The 16251-nt window shown below is 62.2% G+C and overlaps 1 protein-coding gene across 7 annotated transcripts in view; it reads left to right on the forward strand.

Annotated features, from left to right (window-relative positions):
• Positions 1-15981: 15981 nt before the first annotated feature.
• TNS1 (tensin 1) overlaps positions 15982-16251 on the forward strand; it is a 250960-nt gene continuing 250690 nt past the window's right edge. For 2 of the 7 annotated variants that reach the window (XM_034785186.1, XM_034785187.1), the window contains exon 1: positions 15982-16107. In XM_034785186.1, the coding sequence (XP_034641077.1) occupies positions 16027-16107 (81 nt within the window). In that variant the 5' untranslated portion in view covers positions 15982-16026. The remainder of the gene's footprint in view (positions 16108-16251) is intronic. The other 5 variants (XM_034785191.1, XM_034785190.1, XM_034785188.1 and 2 more) reach the window with 4 other exon arrangements.

Here is a 16251-nt window from a genome sequence, read left to right on the forward strand (position 1 = left end):
GACCACCCTGCACAGTGGCTTCTGAGCCCTCCCATTCAGTGGCGAGAGAGCGAGAGGCTGGGGACGGCTCCCAGCACCGGCGGCCACTCGGCATCCAGGACACCCACAAGTGTAGCGGTCAACATGCTGTCGTGTGTGTGTGTGTGTGTGTGTGTTCTCCCCTCGCTGGAGTGTTGGGCTTTTGGGCAGGGATGTGTTTATTACGTGTGTTTGCAGGGCCTGATGCGTGATCTCCGCTGGTCCGCTCGGTGAGCATCGGCGTTCTAGCTAAACTATCCCCCACGCTCCCTGGTACGCTGCAAGCACGCAGGCCGGCTGCGAGGTCTGGCTGTCTAATCCAGCCCGGCCTCGGCATTCCTGCCCATCGCTCTGCTCTGCGTGGTCCCGCTTATGAGAGGAGTGGCAGGGCCGGGCTTCGCTCCTGCCGCTTTCGTGACAAACTACTGGGGGGGCTTCCTCGGGTAAAAGACCTGGGGATTTATCTCCCCCTTCACAGACTGTGCAGCGGTTGTCAGAGGAACCTCGGAGCCCAGCCCGGGAGAGACCTGCAGTGTCCTTAGCTCTTGCGCTTTGTCTCCCCGCTTTGCGCTGCCTCCCTGGGTGTCTGCACGGAGGTATTTCGCTTTTCACTCTCTCCAGCCTGGCACCGTTCCCAGAGTCAGGTGAGCACGGAGCACCTGACGGATGCTGCAGTGCTCGGAGGGCTGCCCAGCGCGCTGGGTCATGACTAGACGCTGAAGGCAAATCCAGTGAAGTGGTTTTGGCGTGGCTGTGTGGTCCAGTGGTTAGAGCACCAGACTGCCGGCTGCGGGGCCCAGGTTTTATTCCTATCTCTGCCAGGTGACCTTGCGCGTGTCCTTCCTTTGGCTTGTCTGCTTCGCTTGGGAGTGCTTCAGGGCGCTTGCTAGGTGTACGCCCGGTGCCGGTGACGTGGGGCTGTAGCAGTGAGCTAGGCTTGGCGGCTGCACGCTGGCATTTGGGACTGCAGGGCCCAGGTTCAAGCCCCACTTGGTGATGTGCTGCCCAAGTGGGCTGATCCAGCTGTGTGAAGCACCTGAGTTGTCTCCCTGCTGCCAGATTTTTGGGAAGGACGAACTCTCCCCCCCGCCTTGCAGAGACACCCCTGCCCGCCCCTAGGGTGACCAGACAGCAAGTGTGAAAAATCGGGACGGGGGGTGGGGGGGTAATAGGAGCCCATATTAAAAAAAAGCCCCAAATATTGGGACTGTCCCTATAAAATCAGGACATCTGGTCACCCTACCTCCCCCCCCCCCCCGAGCTATTGGGCAGTTCGCCGTTGTTTGTAGCCAACGGTGGACGTGTTTTTTTGCATGGGGCAATGGTCAGGAGAAAGTGGGGGTGGAGCCTTGTTTGAAATTCCCTTTCCTGGTTCCCACTGATGCCTGAGATTCATCTGGAAAGAATCTGAGTCTCTCCGAAGCTCTTCAAATGTTCCACAAGAAACCCCGCAGTTGCCCGAAGCGGTAAAACGCTTGTGACGTTCATGCAGTGCGGTGTAACCTTCCTCTGCAGGGCAGCTTTTATGCCCGCTGCATCCGGGGGGGCTTCGGGGTTGGGGGGCGCAAGACCGCAGAAGCCATATGGTGTAAATTACTAACTGCGCCGGGGGTGGGGGGAAGCATCGGAGGGCGAATAAATGAAAGCAGCTGCGTCCCTGGGTGAATAACGGAGGGAGGGAGAAATGAAGAGGCGTGAAAGCAATCTGTTGGCACGGGGGCCGGGAGAGGAGAAGGAGCGGTCACGAGGCACAGGAGTTGTAGGGAGGGTGTTCCAGAGAACTGTAACAAGGCCTTGCCTGATCCAGCATCACAGCTGGCCCCTGCCTCAGTTTCCCCTGTTTGTACTTCTCAGACTGCAGCCAGCTGCTTGCAAGTCCATTAATGCCAAACCCAGCAGGGAAGCTCTGCCAGGCCCACGCTGGTCCTCTCCCCGATCTTCTGGCCCCAAGTCTCCCCATCTCCGATGGAACAGGCTCCCTCTTCTAGGCTGCGATCCCCCGCTAGCCCCAAGCCGGAGCTGGATGACCAAGCACAGGACAGGGCCAGCCGACCCCATGCCAAGACCGATGCCGCGGGGATGTGGAGGAGATGCAGGGGAGTGCAGAGAGAGGGGCCCGGAGATCGGCACCTGAGCCGGGAGGTTTGCAGCCGAGGGTGGTTTTCAGGGAGATGCTTTATTCACATTTGGAATGAAATGCTTAAAAGGTTGCAGAAGTGACATGGGAATACATCCCTGGAACATGAAAGACCTTGAGAATGGGGGTGCGTGTGTGTGAGAATGGGTGAGCGCTGCCCTCTGTTGGCTGGAATCAGAATTTTTCGCCTATGTGTCCTGAGCCCTGTACTGCTAACCATAAATGGGGATTCTCCTGTTGCTCAAGTGCCAAAGGCCTCCCTTTTGGAACGGGAGGATCCGAATGATGCCTGGCGGTGGCCTGCCTGGAGCAGAATTTGGCCCTTGCTGTCTGTTGCAGTGGCTCTGGGACGGGGGCGGCGTGGGGAGGCCAGGAACGTGCTAGGCGGTGCTTTCACAGAGCTGGAAGGGGCCTGGGGCTGGCAGCTTTCTTAAAGAGCCGGAGCCGGTCTGGTCCCTCCCCTCCAGCAGTGCAGAGAGTGCGAACTATCCTATCCGGGACGGCAGAGGCCAGTTGCGTGCTGGAATGGCCCGTCCTGTGGCTAGCTTACAGGGACCTCGGCGGTGTCCTATCAAAGCTGCTGCGTCAGCACCTCCCGGCTCTTTAATTAAAGCCGGGCCCTGCGCGGCTCTTTGGCTGGCAGAGTTATTGTCTGCTAAATGAGATCTTCCTGAGTGCTTTTCACTGGGAATTAATCTTGCGGCTGTTGGCAGCTTAATGGCTCGCCGAGATGCTATCGGCCGGTCCCCGTCTCGCTTTTCTTGCCTTAAGTAAGATGTGGGGCTGCCCTCGGATCCATGGGGCCTGGCGTGGAGCTGCTTTGTTTGATCTTCTATAGCGCCTCCCCCCGCCCCCCCTTTCCAAAATAAGAGTCCGAGGGAAGGGGCCCAGCCCTGAGATCGCATCCGAACAGTGCTGTGCCAGAAGGGAGGTGATCTCGCTTGTTTCGGATCACGGCACTGTCTGCCCGGGGCCGGCAGGGCCGTGAGCCATCTCTGGTCTGCTTGACTCTCCAGGGGAAATTTGGCTTGAATCCCCCCGGCCCCAAGTTTGTGTTATAGTAATTTAGCAGCTCCTCCCACTAATGGATTCATCTTCACAACCCCCTGGGAGGCAGGCCAGGGCTGTTATCCCCCTGTAACAGATGGGGGAAACTGAGGCACAGAACTGATGGGACCGGCCCAAGGTCACCCGGGGAGGCTGGAGCAGAGCTGGGAGTTGCACCCAGCTCTCCTGAGTCTCAGCCCAGTGCCTTACCCACAGGCCGGCCTCCCTCATTTGCAAATGTCCTTGAGACCCCAGGAGCCGCTAGAGGGGTGGTGAGTGGTTTGGGGGCTATGCTGAGACTCAGCTCCCTGCTCTGCCATGGACTCCGTGTGACCCATGCCTCAGTTTCCTCATCTGTTCAATGAGGACATTACAACCTTCCTGCGAGCTAGGGAGGTGCTGAGGATAAATCCAATAAAGATTGTGAGGTGTGGGGGCCAGATAAACACTTTGGGTTCTGGCTCAACCCTTTCTGAGCCCCCCCGCAGTAGCTAACGATGCTGCCCCGGGGGTGGGTAACGAAGCGTCAGTGGCTGATTTGCTCCCTTGGCTAAAACGACAGCGTGACGCCTTGTGGTGTCTCTCCCGGTGCTCGTGCTCTGATATGTTGCGTGTTACGTACTTTGGCACTGGGTGTCCGAGCTATGGACCCAAGTCCTGTCTCCTGCAGCCCCCTCCTCCAGTCCCCAGCCTCCAGCCTGTGCATCTAACCTCTCCCGTCTCACTCCCCTCCTGTTCTCTGGCGGCGCTGCGGCCCTTTGCACCCCCTTTGCTCACCGCAGCGGGGTGAGCGCCCGGCGGGTCGGAGGGGAGCGCAGCACGTGAGGATGGCGCAGGGACACTGGATTTCTTAAGGAGGGGGCTTGATTCTAATGCGGGAGAATCCCGGCTGCGAGTGACGCTGGCGGGCCGAACGCCAAGGGGTGTGTGACGCAGGTGGGGGGGGATAGCAGCGACCGCCGGGGTGGGGTGAGGGACACCGAGCGCGACTCACCGGGATGTGGTCTCTGCCTGTCACTCGCGCTAACTCTGCCTCTGGCCCTGCTGTGGAGGCTTCTGGGAACCAGCTTGTCCCAGAGGAAGGTGGCTCGGGGTGGGGGCACGAGATCACCGCTGGGTGTGGGGGACAGTAGTTTGGGGAGCTGGGGGTCTGAACCGGGCTGGCTTTTGGCCGGGGAATCTCTGGGGAGGGGGGTGGCTCACAGTGCCTGGCTTCTCTGGCCCCCTGAGAAGGGTGGGGGCTGGCTCCCCACCCACCCGGCCCAGTGCGGCTCAGCTCGGTTGCTAAGTGGCCAGTTCGCTCGCTGACCTGTCCCAGCCGGCGCCTGCTGGCCGGCAGGGGACCCTGGCCTGCTGGAAACCAAGAATGGCCGGCAACGGGGTGTCCAGCGACTCCCCCCTCTAATGAGCCCTAAATCACGCTAATGGCCCGCGCCCACCGTCCCTTGACCCTTCCCCTGCCCCTCTGGAGGGGCCCGGCCTCTGTGCCGCTGAATGGGCTGCGGGGAAGATTTATGGAGCCGATGGGACTTTGTGACGGCGCCCGCCACGCCCTCTGCCTTACAACGGGCCACCTGGGCCAGCGCCAGCTGTAATTAGCGAGCCAGCACTGACGGATGAGGCCTGCAATGGCCCCCCAGCCCGGGAGGGGGTCCCTGGGGAAGGACATGGCCCCTCCCAGCCCCAGGACTAATGAAGTCCCTGATTTAGGGACATGTAACCAGATGCTCCGGGAAGGGTCTGATCTGCCTTTGTGTGGGCTGGCAGGGCTGCCCCAACTTTGGGGGGGGGGCCCAGGCCTGGAACACTGGAGGGCGGTTGGCATCCCGGAGGGGGTCAGGGACGAGAAGTGATAAGGGGCCGTGGATGGGCGAGGAAGCAGTGTCCGGGCCTAGCTTGGCCCGAGGCCGGGCGTGTGCTGGGCGTTGAGCCGTCGCTGGCATGGCACCCAGGCAGCCCCCCAGCGTAGATGTGATCTGCCCCGGGGGTCACTGGTTTGCAGCTGCAAGAGGCTGTTCTGGTGCTGATCGCGCTGCCCCGGGATGTATCGTCTCGCCGTTGGGCATTTGCAGCAGCAAGTTCCAGCGGTGACTAAAATCCCCGTGTAGACGAGGCTGTTTCCGGCCGGGGAACGTGGCCCCAGCGTGTGGGGTCTGGAAGGAGGGGGAGGGATTGATCGGGGGCCGGGGCGAGAAGGGTCTGCCTTTGGTGTCGTGGGTTGCAGAGAGCCACGGGCTGCCCTGGGCTGGGGAATTGTCTCCTCTGGGGAAGGGGTCAGAGCCCCGCTGGCACAAATGAAACCAGTCCTGTCCTCTGAGCTGCTTGAATTCCCCATCTTGTGCCCAGCTCCGCTCAGAAACACACCCGCGTCTCCTTCCCTTTCAGCAACCCCCCTCCCCTCCCTGCCCTCTGCTCCCAGCAAGGGCTGTCTGCTTATAAGGCCTTCATCACCCTAGCCCCACCTCCTCCCTTAGGCCAGGTGCTCAATCGCTCTGTGCCTCAGTTTCCCCAGTTTACAAGTGGGGAGCCTAACTCTCCCCTCTGTCCACACCTGGGGCACTCAGCGGCTGACGGGGCCCTAGAGAGCCCCGGTCTCTCCTTGGCCCTGGAGAGAATTGGTCATGCAGGCAAGGACTAGAGGTGGGCTGCTGGGGAGGTGGTGAGAGGCCAGGGGGCACAGTGGGGCCCTGTGAGCCCCTTGGAGCTGGGGAGGTGGCCAGCACTGGGGGGGAGGGTCGCCTGGAGGCCATTTGCCAAAAATTGACCCAAAGACGGTGGCAATTCCTCTCTTGTCTCCCCTGTTCCCTGCATCCTTTCCCCCTGGGCACACTGGGTGTGCTAAGTTGGGTGACCCCCTCCCTGCCTCCCGTCACTTCTCCTTCACCTATCTGGGCAGGGGTCCGGGCAACCTGGGACTGCGTGGTTTGTAGCCCCTCCCACCGGGGCTCTCAACCTCTTCTATGTTCTCCCCCCTGCCCAATGCCCATCTAGCTGCCCCCCCCCCCCCCCCTCCCCCCCCCCCCCGGGGCCGGGGGGCGGCGCCCCCCCCCCCCCCGGCTGAGAATTCACGAGCCAGAGGAGGGGCTTGGGATTGCTTGGGAGCAGGTCTAAAGCCCCAGGGTTTGGGGCCAGCGAGTTCTTCACTGGCTCTCTGTAAAGCCCACGGAGAGTCCAAGTACTGTGGGGCCCCAGGATGCAGCCCAAAGGCTGTAGGCAGAGACCCCCCTCGCTCTTCTCCAAGGCCCCGTGGGGTTTCAGTCCTGGGTCTCTGCTGGGCCCCCAGGTGCGAGGGGAGCCACGCCGCTGCACCGGGGCCCAACAAGCTCCCTGCGCTGGTGCAAAGCGAGGTTTGCACAGGTGCAGCACGAGGGGTTTGCATCCATGCGGCTGAGCCTCATCCGGGGAGTTCTCCCCCGGCACAGCCACCCCCATGAGACCAGGCTGGAGCCTCTGCACGGTCCTGGCCCCCCGTCCCCCCTCCCAGCCCTGCCTGGCAGGGACCTGATTGAGTCAGCCATGCTCCAGCACTGCTCGTTAACGGACAGTTTCCCAGCTCAGGTTATAGTGGGTGCGGGGTCACAGGTCCTTCGGTCGGTGTCTTGGTAGGGAGCAGTGCTCGGATGCTGATCTGGACTTCCCCCAGCTGTGGGGGTGTGCAGATCCGGGGCTCTGGTTTGGGCCCATCTCCTGTCAGTCACTTGCCCCGTGGTTACCGGCGTGCGCCTCTCTGGTCCACACCCACTAGCAGGGCCGGGAAGCAGTTGAAAGTGAAGCCCCTCCTTGGACCTTTGCCTGCTTCTAGACCGGCCTGGAACCCAGCAGAGGCTCGGAAAGGTCTGGCGAACCTTTGCTGGGGGCTTTCCTGGCCACTTCTCCCTGCACACCCCTTCCTCGCTAGGTGACGGAGCAGCAATTGGAGGCTGGGAAGAGTCCCCCACCATCGCTACTTCGAGCCCAGCCCGAGGGGGCCCTTAGGAGAGCTTGCAGGCTTCGCTCCTGGTTTTGCAGAGCCAAGACCCAAGAAGTGGCCGTCCTGGCTTTGTTCCCTCGCTGCCTGCCTCTGTGCCGGATAGCACCTTTCCTGGCTGACCGAGGGCCCTGTTGGTCTGGGAATCTCTGAAAACCACTGTAGGCCTGGCCTACGCGACAGGGTTAGAGCGGCGTGAGCTGCCTCGTGGTGACCTGGCTGGGGAAGTCAAGTGCCTCTCTTCACTGGTGTAGTCACGCCACCTCCCCGAGCGGTGTAGGGCCCTGGGCAATGTAATTAGTTCCGTGTAGACGCCGCGCTGCTTCCGGCGACGGTTACTGGCCTCTGGGAGCCGTCCCGCGCCGACAATCGACCCAAACGCCCCCGGGAAGACGCACGCTGCCAATGCGAGGAGCCAGCGTGCGCCCCCAAGCGCTTTGATACCCGACTGCCACGAGTCAGGTGGGCGTCATTTTGTAGTGTAGACGTGGCCGGAGGGACGGGGAGCTGCGGATCCGAACGAGGGCGTCTGGGTGGAGAAGGCGGGAGCTAGCGTGGCCGGTTTGGGTTGGCCGTATTCCTGGAGGTTCCATCATCTTTAATGAATGATTAATCTCCATTTCCTGGAGGGCTGGCAGCCCGGCTCTGCTGGGCGTTGAATTCTCGGGGCGGGAATGGGCCCTTTTTATGGGAGGGGAGCGCCGGAGAAACCAGCAGTAAAAGCACTTGCGGGGCGATCAAGAGCTTTAATGAGCCGCAGGCCCCGGGGAGCTGTAAGCCGATAGTGAAGGGGAGAAAGCAGGGGTGCCAGCCGGGGGCGGGGAGGGAGGTTTGGATCCACCCCGAAAGCCTGAGCCGCTCGGGTTGGGAACTGCAGTTGGAGCTAAAGGGATTTCGCTGGTTTTCTGCTGAGCAAAACCGTTTAGGTGGTCAGGGCGTCGGGACGGCAGCAGGTACTGCAGGGTCTCTCAAATACGCTAGGACCGGTGTCGGTCCGACAGCACCGTAGTAACAGCACTGTTCTCCCCCTATGTGAGCCATGGTGGCACCACACCAGGCCCTTCCCAAAACACTCTGCTATCCCTGCCCGGAGCTGTAGCCTGTCGGATCCTCACCTGATGGATGGGCCCCCTGATGGATGGGGACAAGGGGGAAGCCAACCTCTCAGGAGGTGGAGCGGTGCCGGGGTGGGAGCCTGCGTCTCTGTAAGGTTTTTGGTGATGTCCAAAGTTTTCTATTTGTTTCCTCCCTAAGGAAGAAACTTAAGGTCACGGGGTGCGATGGAGGAATTCCTGGGCTAGGTCTGTGCTCTGTGCCGGGCAGGAGATTTTTTAGACAAAGGAAATGCAGTGGATCTAATTTACCTCGATGTCAGTAAGGCATTTGATACAGCTCCACATGGGGAATTATTAGCTAAATTGGAAAAGATGGGGATCAATATGAAAATTGAAAGGTGGATAGGACCTGGTTAAAGGGGAGACGACAACGGGTCGTATTGAAAGGTGAACTGTCAGGCTGGAGAGAGGTTACTAGTGGAGTTCCTCAGGAATCGGTTTTGGGACCAATCTTATTTAATCTTTTTATTACTGACCTTGGCACAAAAAGTGGGAATGTGCTAATAAAGTTCACGGAAGACACAAAGCTGGGAGGTATTGCCAACACAGAGAAGGACCGGGATATCCTACAGGAAGATCTGGATGACCTTGTAAACTGGAGAAATAGTAATAGGATGAAATTTAATAGTGGAAAAGTGCAAGGTCATGCATTTAGGGATTAATAACAAGAACTATTGTTATAAGATGGGGACTCATCAGTTGGAAGTAACAGAGCAGGAGAAGGACCTTGGAGTATTGGTTGGTCACAGGATGACTGAGTCGCCAATGTGACATGGCCGTGAAAAAAGCTAATGCGGTCTTGGGATGCATCAGGCGACGTATTTCCAGTAGAGATAAGGAGGTGTTAGTACCGTTATACAAGGCACTGGTGAGACCTCATCTGGAATACTGTGTGCGGTTCTGGTCTCCCATGTTTAAGAAGGATGAATTCAAACTGGAACAGGTACAGAGAAGGGCTATTAGGATGATCCGAGGAATGGAAAACCTGTCTTATGAAAGGAAACTCCAAGAGCTTGGCTTGTTTAGCCGAACCAAAAGAAGGCTGAGGGGAGAGATGATCGCTCTCTAGAAATATATCCGAGGGATAAATACCAGGGAGGGAGAGGAATTCTTTAAGCTCGGTACCAATGTGGACACAAGAACAAATGGATATAAACTGGCCATCAGGGAGTTTAGACTTGAAATTAGAGGAAGGTTTCTAACCATCAGAGGAGTGAAGTTCTGGAACAGCCTCCCAAGGGGAGCAGTGGGGGCAAAAGACATATCTGACTTCAAGACTAAGCTTGATAAGTTTATGGAGGGGATGGTATGATGGGATAGCCTAATAAATGGCAATTCATTCGTCTTTGACTACTAGCGGTAAATCTGCCCAATGGCTGTGATGGGATGTTCGATGGGGTGGGATCTGAGTTACTACAGAGAATTCTTTCCCGGGTGCTGGCTGGTGAGTCTTGCCCACACGCTCAGGGTTTAACTGATCATCATATTTGGGGTTGGGAAGGAATTTTCCTCCAGGGGAGATTGGCAAAGGCCCTGGGGGGGTTTTCGCCTTCCTCTGCAGCGTGGGGCACGGGTCACTTGCCAGAGGATTCTCTGCACCTTGAAGTCTTTAAACCACCATTTGAGGACTTCAGTGGTTCAGACATAGGTCAGGGGTTTGTTACAGGAGTGGGTGGGTGAGACTCTGTGGCCTGCGTTGTGCAGGAGGTCGGACTAGACCATCATAATGGTCCTTCTGACCTTAAAGTCCATGAGTCGCTCAGGCTGATGGCCCTTCGGGAGGGATGTGACTGAACTGTGGCATTCAGCTCTGGGTCTCAGCTCCCCCCAGGCTGGAGGGGAGACTGGCTCTAGTCCAGGGGCGGGTAAACTTTTTGGCCCAAGGGCCACATCAGGTTTCCAAAATTGTATGGAGGGCCGGTTAGGGGAGGCTGTGCCTCCCCAAACAGCCAGGCATGGCCTGGCCCCTGAACCCTATCCCACCCCCCCCTCCTCTCGCCCCCATGGCCCCCCCGGGACCCCTGCCCCATCCAACTGCCCCTGACAGCCCTGGAACCCCTGCCCCGACTGCCCCCCGCCACCCCACCCAACCAACCCCTCCTCTCATTCCTGACAGCCGCCCCGGGACCCCTGCCCCATCCAACCACCCCTGACAGCCCCGGGACCCCTGCCCGGACTGCCCCCGGCCACCCCACCCAACCCCTCCTCTCATTCCTGACAGCTGCCCCGGGACCCCTGCCCGGACTGCCCCCCGCCACCCCACCCAACCCCTTCTCTCATTCCTGACAGCTGCCCCGGGACCCCTGCCCCATCCAACCACCCCTGACAGCCCTGGAACCCCCGCCCTGACTGCCCCCCGCCACCCCACCCAACCCCTCCTCTCATTCCTGACAGCCGCCCCGGGACCCCTGCCCCATCCAACCACCCCTTCTCCCTGTCCCCTGACAGTCCCTGGAACCCCTGCCTGCCCCCCACCGCCCCATCCAACCCCCCTCCTTCCTGACTGCCCCCCCAGGATCCCTGCCCCCATTCAACCTCCCTGTTCCCCGCCCTCTGACCGCCCGACCCCTATCCCCACACACCCCTGAACTCCTCTGCCCTCTATCCAATCCCCCGCTCCCTGCCCCCTTACCGCACTGCCTGGAGCACGGTGGCTGGCGGTGCTACAGCCGCACCGCCCAGAGCAGCAGGACAGGCAGCCGCACCGCCCGGCTGGAGCCAGCCACGCCACCGTGCAGCTCCTGGCACGGGTCAGGCCGGGCTCTGTAGCTGCGCTGCCCCGGGAGCTCACAGCCCAGAGCATTGCGCCAGCGGCGGGGCGAGCTGAGGCTGTGGGGACACAGCAGGGGAGGGGCCGGGGTAGCCTCCTGGTGCAGGAGCTCAGGGGCTGGGCAGGAGGGTCCCGCGGGCCGGATGTGGCCGGTGGGCCGTAGCTTGCCCACTCTAGGGTGTTGGTTTGGGCCTCTCTCCCCAAGCGGTGCCCAGATCGAGGTGGGGTATGTGGCGAACACCCTTGCCCTGCCCCTGCCCTCCCCTCCCCCAAGGCCCTACCTATGCCCCGCCCCTTCTCTGAGGCCCCACCCCCGCTCACTCCATCCCCCCTCCCTCTGTTGTTTGCTCTCCCCACCCTCCCTCACTCGCTCATTTTCACTGGGCTGGCTGAGGGGGCTGGGGCGTGGGGGGGGGGGTGAGGGCTCTGGCTGGGGGTACAGGCGCTGGGGATTTGGGATGCAGGAGGGGGCTCTAGGCTGGGGGGTGGAGCCGAGGGGTTCTGTACTGGGGGTGCAGGCTCTGGGGTGGGGCCAGAAATGAGGGGTTTAGGGTGTGGGAGGGGACTCTGGGCTGGGGCAGGGGCTTGGGGTGCAGGGGTGTGTGAGGGCTCTGGCTGGGGGTGCAGGCGCTGGGGGTTTGGGATGCAGAAGGGGGCTCCAGGCTGGGACCGAGGGGTTTGGAGGGTGGGAGGGGAATCGGCTGGGCAGGGGTTTGGGGTACATGAGGGGGTGTGAGGGCTCTGGCTGGGGGTGTGGGCTCTGGGTTGGGGACAGGGATGAGGGGTTTGGGGTGTAGGAGGGTGCTCCGGGCTGGGACTGAGGGGTTCGGAGGGCAGGAGGGGGATCAGGGTTGGGGCAGGAGGTTGGGGTGTGGGTGTGTGTGAGGGCTCTGGCTGGGGGTGCAGGCTCTGGGGTGGGGCTGGGGGTGAGGGTTTGGGGTGCAGGAGCGGGATTGGGGCAGGGGGTCGGAGCCCAGGAGGGGGTCGGGGTGCAGACTCTGATTGGTGTTTACCTCAAGCAGCACCTGGAAGCAGCGGCATGACCCCTCTCTGGCTCCTACGCAGAGGTGTGGTCAGGCGGCTTTGCGCGCTACCCTGTCCGCAGGTCCCGCCCCCGCAGCTCCCTTGGTTGCGGTTCCCAGCCAATGGGAGCTGCAGGGGTGGCGCTTGGGGCAGTGTGCGGAGCCCCCTGGCTGCCCCTAGGTGTAGGATCTGGAGTGGGGACATGCCGCTGCTTCCTGGGAGCCACGTGGCATGGAGGTGCTGACCGGAGCCGCCGGGATCCCTTTTCGACCACGTGTTCTGGTTGAAAACCGGAGACGTGGTCACTCTATGCTCGCCGTGAGTCACGTGCCCAGAGCCCACCCAGCATCATCCCCCAGCCAGCTCCAGGGACCTCCTGCCTGAGCCCTGGTCCTGGGGGGCCCGATCCTTCAGGAGCCTGCAGCAGCCTCTCCGTTGGCTTTGGCTCAGGCCTGGAAAATTGGGGAAAGCCCCCTAGTTTCCGGGTGCTTCTCGGACCCTGGAGCCCGCGGCTCTGCCTGCCTGCCCTGAGCGATGCCTGTTCTCCAGCAGCACCAGGGCACGAAGCCCCTTGCTGGCCGGGGTCCTCGGCTGGGTATCTGGGCAGAGCCTCTACCCAGAGCCTCAGGGGTGATGGTCTCTCCAGCTCCTCATCTCCCCAGAGCCAGAGGGCATGTCATTTCTTCCCCACGCGTCCTAGCCTCCCCTGCCCCATCTGCCCCCGCGCCTCACCCTGGGCACCCTGGTGCTTTCCCTCCCCAATATGTCCTGGCCCCCTCTTTGGTCCTGATGCCGCAGCCCCTACCCTACTGCTTCATTTCTTCCACGGCTTTCAGCCTAGCCCTTCTCTCATGGGTCCCCAAAGTCCCCTGCCCCCTCTGCAGCCTCCTGGTGCTGCTCCAGTAACCTGTGGGGTGTCCCCTGCCTGCTCCTGCAGCCCCTCCCCACGGGGCACGGGCTGATGGGCCATGCCCTCCGTCCCCAGCGGGAACCAGGGGCTGTTGGATTTGATCCGGCCAACAGGCCAAGAGCCAGGGCTGCCCTTGGGGAAGGGGGCCCGGCTGGTGCGGGGAACTCTGTGCAGGGCCGGCACGGGGCGGGGAGGGGGCTGCATGTTCCCAGGCAGTGGGGGAGGCAGGGAGCCGGGGTGGTCCCGTCCCGCTCTTGGCTGCCGCGGCCCCGTATAAAAGGCAGCATTGTCTGGGGAACACAAACAGGGGCTCGGCCGGCCCTGCCCCGCTCGCAGGCTTTGTCGCGGGATCCTACTGAGCGCGGGAGGGGGGGTGATGGGGCGGGGGCACAGCGAGAGGGGAGGCGGGCAGATAAGCTAGGGAGTGGGGGCTGGATCTCTGGCTGTTTTAGCAGGGCCTGGGGGTGCAGGGTGGACAGAGGGGGGCTGTGATGGGGGGGGATGCCGAGGGGGAGGGCAGAGGGGTAGGAGAGCAGGAGGGAGGGGGTGTGTGAGCAGAGAAGGGGGTGGGGGGGTGCACCAAGGTAGCGGTGCCAATTCTCTGGCCCCACGGCACGGTGTGGGCTGGTTTCCGGCTCTCCCAGGCCTGGTCACGCAGCCTCTCTCCCTCCACCCCGGGCAACAAGGCGGCTGCTGGGGGAGCCCTTGGGGTGGGGGCTGGAAAGCGCCCCTACGAGAGAGGACCCAAAGGGAGTGGGCAGGATCCTTCCTGCCTCCTGGTCTAGGTGCAGGTGATGTCCAGGTATCTGCCAGCCGCGTGCCAGGCACCTGAGGGCACGGCCCCCTGACCCCAGGGGCGCTCTGCATGGAGGAAGCAGCGGGCAGGCAGCTGGGGTGCCATGGGGAGCTGGCATGGTCCATGAAGGGGTCACTCCGCTGCTCTTGGCTCCGGCTGCAGTCCTGGGGGCTGGGACGTGCCCCCTGGGAAGCGGCTGGAGATGCCCAGCAGGCAGCCAGGAGAAGGACACAGTTGACTTAGGCTGGCTTTGAACCAGTGCCCCAAAGGGGGGGTGTCTCTCTCTGCCCCATTTCTGGCTCCTCCGAGCCGCCTGCTCTCCCTGCAGCCTGGGCGGGGCCCGCCTCTTCAGGAGAGCGTTTAGGGACCGGGCAGCTAGGGTGCTTGGGGCGAGGCGGGCACATGTGGACTCAGATGTTTCTCCAACCCCCTGGTGTTTGCAAGCCGGGTCTGGAAACCTCCTGAGGACAGGAGCTCTGGGGAGTTTCCCCGGCGTGGGCCAGCGGCTTTCCCTTGCCCGGGGCATCCTGGCACGTCTGCTTCCGCCGGAGTCCGGGTGCAACTGAAGCTGGGAGGGCAGGTGTGGCGCTGGGGGGGGAGCCGGCGTCCCGTGGGGCTGGGGTTGGCATCAGGCCTCGATAAAGGCTCTGCTGGCAGTGGGCAGGTTGGCAAAAGTTCATTGTAAGAGGGGGAGTGTGGTGGTGGGGGTGGGGGAAGACTTTTGAGAGCCCAGCGCCCCCTCCCTGCCTGCCACCCCAGCTGCAGGACAGTGGAGAGGGCCCAGCCCGGTCTGTGGGTGTCAAGCTGAGCGTCCCACAGCTCCCACCACCCCTGCACTGCAGGAAAGGGCCGACCTTTGCAGTGTTTAGCCCCAAACGGCTTCCTCCTTCCCCCTCCCCTCCCCTTTGCGTCTTTCATGGAGAGCTGCCGGCCCCCGGCCCCCTGCTTCTCCAGGCCCAGGCACATGTGGAAATGGGATGGGAGCGAACGCGGGTGTGTTGGTGGAAGGAAATGGGAACCAAATGTTGGCTTGGACCTTGGGGGGAGAATGCGCTTCCAGGGCGAAGCCGTTCCTAACGAGGGCCTGGCTCGGGGGCGCCGGGCGCGCAGCTGGTTGGGACGTGCAGGAGCCGGTTGCTGGCCGGATCCCTGTGCAGCCGGTGAACGGTGCCCGGCTTTGCTGGAATGGGGGGGCCCGGTGTCCTGGCCTGGCTGGCGCTGCCCTGGGCTTTTTCAGGGCTCCGCCTGTCACGGCGGGGATCCCGCGGCCCCCAGAGGTTTGTGTCCTTTGGCTTTGGGGGACTGAGCTGGGCAGGGCAGGAATAGGGGAAGTGCAACAGGCCAGGCAAAGTCTGCCCATTTTGTCCGTGCCTAGCTATGCAGGGTGATCGGCTGGCTAGCACGGGGGGCTGGCAGTGAGGGGACCCAGCCATCTCTCATCGCCAGGTGGCCCCTTCCAAAGCGGGTTCTCATCTGATGGCTGCTTGGACCCACTGGAGTAGTGCCCACGTCCCCCGACCGCCACCCCAGCTGGTACTACCTTTCTTGCCAGTCCCCCTGAGAGACCAAGGGCTGAACGTCTGCAGCGACTCGACCCCCAAGGCCCTGAGCGAGGGCTGTGGGCAGCTCAAAGTCTGCCCTTGTTCCAGGGACACATGGGGGACCTTGGTCTCGGGCTGGCACCTTCCCCCCCTTGCAACTTTTTCCAAGGGGGAGGGAGCTGGAAAACGGCCCGTTGAAACCCGGCAAAGTCCACGCTTTGCCGACAGCCTGGAAACGAATCTCTCCCGGCGCCGAGCTGGGCCAGAGCCGGGAACCGGATCTGCTCCCGGCCCTTCAAAGCGAAGGCGGCTTTGGCAGCTCCAAGGTGGGGCAGGTGGAGAGGGGATTGCCCTGCTGGGGGCAGGTTTTTCTCCCCCCTGGTGTGCCAGCGGGGAGATGGGGCGGGCAGCTGCCTGGGGAAATCTGGGCGCTTGGGTTCTTTAAAAAGGGCCAGGCTGTGTGGCTGGGGGAGGATTTTGTAGGCGCCTGGCAGGGTTCTCCTCCAGGCACCGCCTCCTCCTCGGAGGCAAAGGAACTGACCCAAGAAGAAGAAAAAAGCTGGAGTGACGGGGGAAGGAGGCAGGGACTAGCGGAGCGGCCGAGACACACACTCGGATGCTGCCTGCCGGAGAGATGGGCTGGCATCTCCTCCGGCGGGGCTGGCCCAGCTGCCCCACCGCCGCCCCGCGCCTTGGGCTGCCATGCCGTCGGTCTCGCTGAGCCTGCCGGGGGCCCGAACCGGCGCCAGGATGACCTGGGTTTGCTTGTCCTGCATGCTCTGGGTAGGTGGAAGTTGGGCGACCTTGCCTGGGGACAGGCCGTTCCCAGAGCCTTCCCCGGGGATGAAATTCAAGGGGGGAGGTGAATTGACAGGGGGGCTGGCAAACGACTAAACTGGCAATGCTGCGAGCACTTGGGGGGGGGGG

This window comes from Trachemys scripta, chromosome 11 (genome assembly GCF_013100865.1).
Source record: "Trachemys scripta elegans isolate TJP31775 chromosome 11, CAS_Tse_1.0, whole genome shotgun sequence".
NCBI classification, from domain to species: Eukaryota; Metazoa; Chordata; order Testudines; family Emydidae; genus Trachemys; species Trachemys scripta.